This window comes from Lampris incognitus, chromosome 2, assembly GCF_029633865.1.
Source record: "Lampris incognitus isolate fLamInc1 chromosome 2, fLamInc1.hap2, whole genome shotgun sequence".
Lineage (NCBI taxonomy): Eukaryota > Metazoa > Chordata > Actinopteri > Lampriformes > Lampridae > Lampris > Lampris incognitus.
Window position 1 is genome coordinate 118,689,692 of NC_079212.1, and position 10,782 is coordinate 118,700,473.

Here is a 10,782-nt window from a genome sequence, read left to right on the forward strand (position 1 = left end):
AGTTTGCTTCTTTCTCTGTTGCCCTACAGATATTTTACATTATTCAATCCAAAATACCATCTTTCTGATTCTAACTTTTCTTTTGCATGTTAATGTTTAATAAGGGCCCTTGGCTATCTATGGGTACAATTATTAGATATCCGCAGAGAGAAATTGAAAAATTAATCATACTCTCAATTTTGTACTTCTCTGATCCATAGGAAATGGCTTTAAGAGCCGTGGCTTCTCCCTAGTCACAAGTTCCATCTAAACACCATCACTCCGTTGCCAGGGACGGGTTGCGTGTGCAAGAAAGACAATTGCATCAATACAGTAATTAACGGATTATTTATATGTTGGCACTTATCCTTATGCGCCACAACATGGATAAGCCTGTTGCAAGCTGTGATGATTACAGGAATGTTTATCCCTTGCCTGACAAAAGAAAATTGAGTGTGTGCATGATTACCAAAAACATTACATCAAGTGGCATAGTGGGGATTCTTGTATGACCGGAAGTTGTGCTGATAAGTGCAGACATTAGGGAAATGACTCTCTCCTGAGCACATGATGATACACACATTAATACACTCCCTCAAGTATATACGGCCCAGTAATAGGATGCATATCCGATGACAAAAGTTTCATAAACAATATTGCAATCTAGAAATATTATGCATTTGAATGTTCATGTAATTATATTATGCTTGTGTGGGCTCTTTAGGTTTTCAATAATCCTTGTTTTGACCCTTGCCATTACTGGATGTTAACTATGCAAATGGCCTGTATGAAAAATATGCTAATATGTGAGGAAAATGGCTTTAAGCTCTAACAGCTGACATTGGAATTTATTCCACACATTATGGTACTGGGGGAAAATTTGGGGGGGGGGGGGTTATATACTTTGTCAACCCCGTAAAAGGTAAAATTATTTATCTGTTGAAAGAGCTTGGTGCCATCACTGTAGAGTAAGTTTACCTATTGACAAGTGGCCTGTCTATGTTTTTGTACAGAGAGGGCTGCTGACTGATCCAGGACTAAGTCCGTCTCCCTACCAGATGACCTAAATGAGGTGATTCCTTCTGAATGCACATGATTGAAGTTCCCCTGCTTCAAACCAAGTCTCTACCACCATATCCCCTTATCCCACCAAGGCAAAGACACATATAAACGCAGTTCTCACACATAAACAGCATCCTCTTTAAAACATCTGCCCAGAAGCAGCACTGCTGCCTTTTGTCCACTCACTGTCTCTAATCAAGCAGAAAATGGCCATAAATATTTCTTTCTGGTTGATTTCACATTCACATTTCATGCAGGGACATGATATCCCCCCCGCACTACCAACCCCATGGGAGAGTACCTAATGCAAAAAACAGTTACTTATATTCAAGGCTCATGTTCCCTCAGTCAAATGCAGGGCATATTCCCAGTTCACAGAGATGAAAAAAGAGGAGGAGGGGGACATAAAGGACTGTCTTATTTCCTGTGCCATTTGCCGGCTAGTACTTTCACAGCTATCCCATTACATCATGTCAAAGATTGTAAACAAGCAAATAACAACAGAGCAGCAGAGCCCGACAGGCAGGGAACAGCATACAGTGGTCTGCTCTTGACGTCTCCATGCCTCCATTTAAGGAGGAAAAAAACATTTATTTTTCAGTGTCCATTTAAATAATACATATCTTTCATATGTAGTGAGAAAAACGAGTGGATGAGGATTGATGTGAACCGTTGTTCCTGGCCGGGCTAAGTATTTATGGTACACGTCGTTCACATGATGTGGAGGTGCCATCACTGTTATTTATGATGAGACATCCCCTCTAGGCACATCATTCTCTAAATGGTATACAGCTACTTCCCAGTGTGCGGTGACCTGCATCATTTTTCTCTAAAAATGGAGGCCATGTCGCTTCTGAATGCATGGAGAGTTGTTATTAATCATGGATACAAACACTGATGGGCGAATACACGTCAAACAATCAAATTTACTTCAAAGAACCTGTGCTTGGGAGTGACAGTCCATGCATGTTTACCCCTACGTAGGTTCGTATGACCATCAGCATCAAGTATTGATCATATTTTGCCATATGCAAATAATCATTTTGATTTCATTGGAATAGGGATGCCCGTTAAACCTGCAAGAGTTTACAATAGAGATCGACACCAACGTCTTGGTTGTCAATCTCCACCCTGATCTCATGTCCCCTTCTCTTGTCATTAGCCATACCCAAGCAGAGATTTGCTAGTCATAGTGCAACCTGAGAATAACAGAGATGCTGTGAAGAGTGGGTAATAGCTTTGCAAATGAGAGGCCTTCAGCCTAACTGCTGTCTGACGACCTGCTCTCAGTGGAGGTTGAAATGAATCACATGCTCTGCTTGCCGTTACTGACACAGTGACATTTTTTTTCTCATGGTGATTTCAATTCGATCACACTTTATATCTATCAGCTCTAGTCAACATTCTCAACAGATAATTATTTTAATAAACTTTTTTCCTTAAACAAGTATTCAGTTATGTTTCATTTTATTTACTTATTGTACTGCAAATTTTCCAGTTCTCATTACACTTTACAAAAATAATTTCACCCCATTTCTTTTCAGTAAACCACAATTATATTTTCATAATAAAGGTGCATCTCGAGAAGTTGGTTGAAAAGAAGAAGAAGAAGAAGAAAAAAATCCCTTCCCTTTCTTTCGTTCAAGACCCCTTATCCCTGTTTCATCCGCTCAGTCAGCTAACTTGCTCGGGGCTGACCTTGAGTCCTTCAGGAGCAGAGACATGGTTGGCACAGTTGTCTTAGGGTACTCTAGGGAACAATATCTAAAAGCTGCGTGCTAAAAGATGGCAGTCTGCTGCAAACAGGCATTTAGGTGCCGTTATTTAGCTCCCCTTTGGGTTCCACCGCCTCCCCCCTCTTTGTCACCCGGCCTAGCCTGGGCTCAAAGGCTGATACTGTGAATGAACATTGACATCTATTACGCACTCTGTGCCAGTAGATTATGAATTAGATATAAAAGACGGTCTTGCTACAGGGCTTTTACATTAGGCCAGCTCTGCGGGTGATGCTCTCTATGCATACAAATACACAAGCAAGTGAACACACATATGCACATGCAAGTGTGCACAAACAAAGACACATATAACCCCATATATTTACATGCACTTAGACACTCAGAAATACATTACATGTAGAAACAGAGACTCTAGGAAATTCTGTCTTTATAGCATAGTTTGTCCTATAGGTAACTTAATCTGAGAGGATTGCTGTAACAAGGATTAGGTCTTATTGAAACAAATAAGTGTTTTTAGAGGAGACACTATGGGTTTCAATTTCAATTGCTCGTTTAACCCTTATCGGCCCAATTCCTTGGGGCCCATTCTATGTTAATTGGATCTACATTGCACTAGCATTGGGGGTGTTAACAAGCACAGCCTATGAATATTAATTACCCTGAAGTTTTCTGTGTAGGAAAGACTTCACTGATACATATTAATTCTATGAAGTTTTTAAAGTAGAGCTCTCATTAAAAATGGATAAGCCCTGCGCTTGAATGTTTTCCCATGAGGAATCTTGCATCCTTCACTCCGTCCCTAATAAACTGGGTCAAATTGGCCATCTTAGAAGAATAGTTTCTCCTAAAAATGACATTATTTGAGCGATGTGTAAACATTCCAATCCAATGAAGAATGGGCTTTGTTGAAACACTGTTTTGACAATGACTATTAAAACCAGTCATGTCTGAGCCTGTACTTTCCCGACCCCATTCTCCCAGGGCCCTGTTAAAACAGTTACTTATTTACAACACTAAACAGACAAATTGATTGGCTAAACAGAGCAAAAACAGAGTGTACATGCAGTTATATGTGTGTGTGTGTGTGTGTGTGTGTGTGTGTGTGTGTGTGTGTGTGTGTGTGTGTGTGTGTGTGTGTGTGTGTGTGTGTGTGTGTGTGTGTGTGTGTGTATGTGTTATTATACATGTATGCACATGTGCATGAGGATGTTTGTGAATGTTTCTTCGTCCGTGTAGGAAGGGTTGTCAGTATTACTTTAAATAAAACATTGAGGATGCATTAGTCAAAGTCCTCTGGCAAGCTGAGGCCTCTCCGAAAGCCTTCTAATAGTGAACCAACAGACGTGGTTCCCCGTCTGCCCCCTTCCACGCCAGCTGCTTCAGACACCTGCTCAAGTTTAGGGTTGCCCACTTCAGCACAAACGCGCTGATACAGCCATCAAAGACCATCCGGGCGCCACACACAATAAGAGGCACTCCACTCTTCTTAATGATACCAGCATACAAGCGCATCACATATACACACACATGCACGAAGTGTGTGTGTCCAACTCAGATGGTCCTTAGGACGGATACTCAGTGAACCCTGTGCATTCAGAGCGAGAGACAGACTTTCTCTCAAATTCTCTCTCTCTCTGATGTCCATCCATCCATCCATTATCCAAACCGCGTATCCTGCTCTCAGGGTCGTGGGGATACTGGAGCCTATCCCAGCGGTCACTGGGCAGCAGGCGGGGAGACACCCTGTACAGGCCGCCAGACCATCACAGGGCCATCTCTGATGTCATATTTAAGTACAAGGGAGCACAGTAGAACCACTTCTTCACAGTTCATGCTTCCCCCCGCCCTCTGCAACTTTCGAAAAACTTCTTTTAGAGGCGTAACTGACCTGAAATCCATTACCCCACCGTTCCCTTGCATATGGGTCCGGGTGAGATGTGAGTGCCATGCATGCAGTCTTTTGAGTGATGCACTGTTGTCGGGACAGGGGTTGGTAGAGAGAAGAGGGGAGCCGCTCTAATTACCTCATTGTCAAACAACTCCTCTGATCCATGTACACACACACACACACACACACCATCGCCACCTTCCATCCCACCCACCCTCCGCTGCCCACATAGTCCAAGCTAGGGCGAGAGTGTAAACAGGATGTCAACCTGTGGAACACCAAACTATTTTAAAACTCGGGGGATAGGTACACATTCGACCTGTGCATCATCTCTTCTCTCTCGGTCGGAGAGAGGGAAGGTAGACTCAACAAAATGGATGAGTTCGCACGCTGGCCATTTTGGAAGGCATCCACAAGACAATGGGAGAGGTGCTGCATGGTTTATATATATTTAAACCTCCGAGACCTCACAAGCGAAAAACCCAGATGACTGAAGTTGCTGCTAGACTAAACAGATCTTTTCTGAGGAGGGGAAAAAAAAAACTTGGATGTAACAATTAACTGTGTTCAAAAAAAGCAATATGATTCAGATGAGAACAGCCCTGGCTTTTGTGAAAACAATGATGAAGTTTTTACTGAAACATTGTTTTTTTTTTCCGTTGATAATTATTTCCTCCTTTTTTTCAACATACCAGCACATTACTGTTCAATTTTCACCTCCATCTGTGCGATTATTAATCAGATCACACATCAATTGCCAGAACCAGCAAAGAAATTTAGCCTGTAATAAAACTGTCATGTGCTGTAGTATAAAGACAGATGTTGCCAGTTGTGTGATAACATAATTAAACTGTTCTGTGAGGGATTCCATAAAATTATTCAAATTGGACGAGCACTATCATTTTACCAATAAAGCAATTTAGGGCAATATGCAGTGTCATAACACTGATGTTATCCTCTCCGCCAGATTTTCCAATAAGTCGGAGGCTCTGCCGTGCCCAGCCCAATCTGACAATATGAACAGTTTACATGGCGATGCCTGAGAACTCACAGGGTTGTAAGGGCTGAATACCTATAGCAAGACTATGGCGATCCTCTCTCTTCCCTCCCTCTCTGTCTCTCTGAAGGTGTGTGTTTCCACATGTGCATAAGCAAGCATGCCTGCCACTGTGTGCCTCAGGAAGGAAACACACATTCAGAGGATCATACACCACAGCCTTTGGACACAAAGCACACAGGGAAAAGCGGCCTTTATCGCATGTCTTAGATATGCAGCAGTGCACAGATATGCAATTCTGCTGTGGAAAACACACAAAGATACTGGCAAGGAATTCAGTTCAACTGTGTGGCAATATCTGTGTATTTTATTCCAGGCATAACCATCTCTGTTTTTCTGCCCTGAGCCCAATTATGGGGTTTTTGCAATTAACAAGAGATCTGACACAGTGAGAAGCTTCCTGGACACATCACTGCCCTGATTGTGTTCATCTTTTTCATTGAGATATGGGAGAGTCTAACTGTTAGTGCATTTTGTTGATCAGATCCAAGAAATCCACAGCTTTTGCTACTGTCTCAGCATGTGGGGGTCTATGTGTGCCAGTGCATGCCACTGTGTGTGTGTGTGTGTGTGAGTGAGTGAGTGAGTGAGTGAGAGAGAGAGAGAGAGAGAGAGAGAGAGAGAGAGAGAGAGAGAGAGAGAGAGAGAGAGAGAGAGAGAGAGAGAGAGAGAGAGAGAGAGAGAGAGAGGAGAGAGAGAGAGAGAGAGAGAGAGAGAGAGAGAGAGGGAGAGAGAGCCTGAGTGTTTATCGGCATGTGATATCAACACTTATCACCCTGCACTCTTCCCCGCCCCGAAGCTTGGTGCAGCAGAGTTTAGATACGCCGGCTGAGACGTGCATTTCCAGCTTCTCGGGCCTCCACAAGGGACCTTGTAAGCCTTGCATTATGCAAACACGCAACCTGTGCCTGCGCAGCTCTTCCTGCTGCCATTGAAGAGCCGCGTGAGAGTCTCTACCTTCTGTACACGCAACACCACAGATGTCCCACCAGAGAGAGTAAGGAGAAAAAAATAAACATTATCTTGCAAAAGGTGAACTGATATGCAATATACAATACTCCATAAGCTTTGCTGTTGTTGTTTGTGATATTGTTGGTGTATTTTTGTACCTCACATAGAGAGAGATGCCAATTTTTTTTTTTTGGAGACTGTTCCAAATTCATTAAAAAGGGCCTCCTGTCAAAGACAGGACTTTAATTTATGTAATTCTCTAAGGTGCAATCAGTTTTATCTTTTTTTTTTTTACTCGAGGAACTGCAAGTTTAAACATGATAAATATTTAAAGAATAGTACTGAAATTGACCATACATCATGGGAAGTACCAGTATGTGTCTGAACTTGCTGCGTATGTCCTGGAGACAACAGCGTCACAGGCTGCAGCGCACCTCCCCAACGTCACTGTTGTTGCTGTCTGTTTATATGGATACCACCATCGCTGTGGCTGCTATTCTGCACAGCATCACTTCCCGTTGTAAAATCATTTCAAAACAAAACAAAAAAAAAATCCCCATTTAGCATCTATTGTAGAAATTCAATCTCTACAACTTTTCTTTTTTTTCTGGTTGTTCTTTTTTCTTTTTTTGCATTTTCTTCACTTCCTCATGAGAACAGAAAACCACAACTTCTGGTACACAAGCAAAACAAAAACAAAACAACAACAACAAAGACAATCAACACACTAACCAAAAGTTGTCGGACGAATACAGTTTGGACAAGCAGGTTTATCTTCTTTTTTTTTCTTCTGAGAAATGAAATATTCAGTAGCAAACAGAGCACAGGCAAAGAACTGAGACCCACAAAAATAGACCCCATCAGAAAGAAACACGTTGAAGTTCAATGGTCAAAAAGCATAACCTAAAGTCTTTTATTATTTCTTTAATTATTATTATTATTATTATTATTATTTCACAACCAAATTAATTTGGGTGTGCTTAAATGTTAACAACACAAAGGATCGTTTAATTTTCTTGAAAGTGATAAAAAATCAATCCCTGATTAACTTCTGAAGCAACATATTCAGAAAGAGAGACAGAGAGAGAGAGAGAGAGAGAGAGAGAGAGAGAGAGAGAGAGAGAGAGAGAGAGAGAGAGAGAGAGAGAGAGAGAGAGAGAGAGAGAGAGAGAGAGCACGAGAGAGAGAGAGAGAACACTTTATTTTCTCCCTTGGTGATTAAAAACCAGTATTTGACTTACTAATAGAGATGCTGAAATCAAGCTTATGGTCCACTTCCCCCAAAACTGACTAGTCTACAAGATGAATTCCCCTGTCAGGCTCAAGATGATCAAACAGATTACAATTATTTTATCCCCCATCTTTATTAATGAGCACTGTCTTTCATAGTTATGTTCCCTAATAAGAATAAATGATATGCCAATGCCAGGTTTGTTGTTCTCACTGACTCAGGGGACTCTAATACATTTGCACTTTGAGTACGAGAAAATTTTAGATTGATTTTTGCATAACCTAAAGGGGTAAAGGCGTCTTGGATGTTTTGCAGAGAACAAAGGAAGCAAAAAAAGAAAGTGCATCAGTTAGTCATATATTAGCGTGAGCTGCAAATAAAACTTAAAAGACAGACTGTGAAATGCCACCAAAAGTAAAAAGTTATCAAGTAATTGAGCGAAGATCTTAATGCCCAGGGGACAATTAACATGGTTCATGGTGCATGAGTGAAAATCCTGGGTTAGTCTAATGGGAGAATAAAAAGACTGCCTGCCTGCCTTCCCAGGAACACTTCTTTGGTAAGTAGCCTATCAAAGCCCAATGTCAGCAGCTGAAAGTGAGACATCTCGTCCTTCATCCACAGCCATGCACCATTTATCACACAAAACAATTAATGTGCCTCCCTCCGTTTCAACTCAAACCACAGGCCGCAGAAATTAACCCTCAGATTAGTACAAAAGGCACAACCCCCCCCCCCCCCGAAAAAAAAAACACCTGCTATTTATGGTTTTATAAAGGGGAGGGAGAAAATGCTGCTGTGATACACTGGCACTAGAAAAAAAAGGATGTTTCTTCCTTTGTATAAAATGCAAATAGAGATCCTGGAAAGCAATTGTTCTCCTTGGATGACCAGAGAACAAGGGCCATTCCTGGACACAAGTCCAGAGGCAAGGCTTTTTGATTCCTACCTTGGTATCAAGTGCACATCCATGATCTCTCATCTCTTTCTAGCTCTCTTTCTCTCTCTCTCTCTCTCTGGCTTTCTCTCTCTCTCTCATCACATTCATCAAAGTTGTAACCCCTGTTGTCTTTGCAGAGCGAATCAGAATGCGCCCCTGGCAAAGAATGAAGGAAAAGTCAACAGGAATTAAGTTTCAGTGCAACTGTTTACTCAACTGTGGCCTGCAGTTATTGAAATTTTATCCACGGTTTTGTGTGACTACTGCAGTAATGAATTCAGTATGGCTGTGATTTTTTCACTGACGACATACATGCTCATTTTGAACTGGAAAGGGAAAAATTAGAGGGGGGGAGGGATAGAGACGGGGGAGTGGGAAAGTAGTAATGGAAGAGAGATAGGCAATCTGGAAAAGCCATAAGGACAAACACTGAGACCAAAGAGCAAGATGAATGCCTAAAAAAATAAAATAAATATATATATATATATATATATATATATATATATATATATATGCATATATATATATCCTTCGTGACTTCCTGAACAAGTAAGTCTTCTCTTTCTCTCATATTTAGTCAAACGCTTCCTGCCTCGTACACTGATAGTATTGATTAACAGAACCACCACGGTGACTCAGCTATCCCAAGTCACACGCCATGAACTTGTGACATCATGCGCTAGGACTGTGTGGTATGGCAGCCTCATGCTATCCCATCATTCCTGTGTGTCACCAATTTACTGTTAAAGAAACCAGAGCTGCATAGCCATCACCACAAATTAAAGAGAAGACATCACCCATCACCATTTGATTGTGTCATGATGCCACATTTCAAGTGAAATTAAACATATTTAAGCACTGTTAACTCCCGAAAACCCGTTGTTACACATTCCTCTGTTGTTCCTCTCCCTGTGTGAGCGCTGATTGATGTGCTGCGACAGCCGATAGCAGCGGGGAGCCTGTGCATCATCACCACACAGTCATTCCAACCGATGGGCCAAGATTGCAGGAGACACACTGATCTTTTCAATGCTATTTCCTTAAAAACGCTGTCGTGTGCCACACATAACACTGACACCAACAGAAAGAGCACGTCTGTTTGCCTCAAGTCTATGACGGTGAAAATGTTTTGGGCTTCACAAATAATAAAGCTGGCAAAAATCCCCGTGCCTTATTGGTTGGACACCGCAGAGTGTTGCATTAGTTCTGAGTGTTAGGCGTGTTTACAACGAGCCGCGGGACAACTGTCACACGATTGGGATGTTACGGCGCCTCCGACTGTCTAAGGAATCCTGCGACGCCCACACACCTACACACTTAAAATGTGTCCAACCACCTTGATAAATATTTCACCAAAAATGTAGATGTTGTATGCTACAATAAACATGTTGGCCACCAAACACTCAATCACAGCGACAGAGCACTTCCCTTCTTTAAATATTCAAAATATCCCTCAATATACATAAATAATAATAATAATGTGTTTATGTACTAGCTGTACTTTGGGGTGGGATTAAATATTAAGTGGCACTTTAAGAAGGGGGATTGGGCCTGCTGTTGACATGGCTTAATGAGGTGAAGACAGGTGTGAAAGGGGAAACTGGTTTACCTGGTGCTGCTGGAGATGCAGGAGGTCTGCTGCTTTCACCTCCACCGACGGCGTGGCGCTATTGGGCCTCCCCTCTCTGACTCCACCCTCAACACTTGTGCCTCCGTTCTGACTGGCTGGGCCGTTGGTTGTCGCCTCCGTCCCAGATTCTTGCATCATGACTTAAAAACCTGAGAGGAGACAGAGAAAGAGAGAAGAAGAGAGTCAGAGACAGAGACAGAGAGAGGGAGAGGGGGATAGAAAGAAAGGCCAAAACAGCTGTTAAAACACACAGGAATGAGGTTGTGTTTCAACTTGCGGCCAAAGTATAAACATGTGTCATATTCTTT

The 10,782-nt window shown here is 42.0% G+C and overlaps 1 protein-coding gene across 6 annotated transcripts in view; it reads right to left on the reverse strand.

The window, feature by feature from the left end:
* The window catches only part of foxp1b (forkhead box P1b), a 175,017-nt gene that overhangs the window by 78,859 nt on the left and 85,376 nt on the right, over positions 1-10,782 (reverse strand). For all 6 annotated transcript variants that reach the window (XM_056272988.1, XM_056272992.1, XM_056272991.1 and 3 more), the window contains one exon: positions 10,454-10,623. In XM_056272988.1, the coding sequence (XP_056128963.1) occupies positions 10,454-10,612 (159 nt within the window). In that variant the 5' untranslated portion in view covers positions 10,613-10,623. The remainder of the gene's footprint in view (positions 1-10,453; positions 10,624-10,782) is intronic.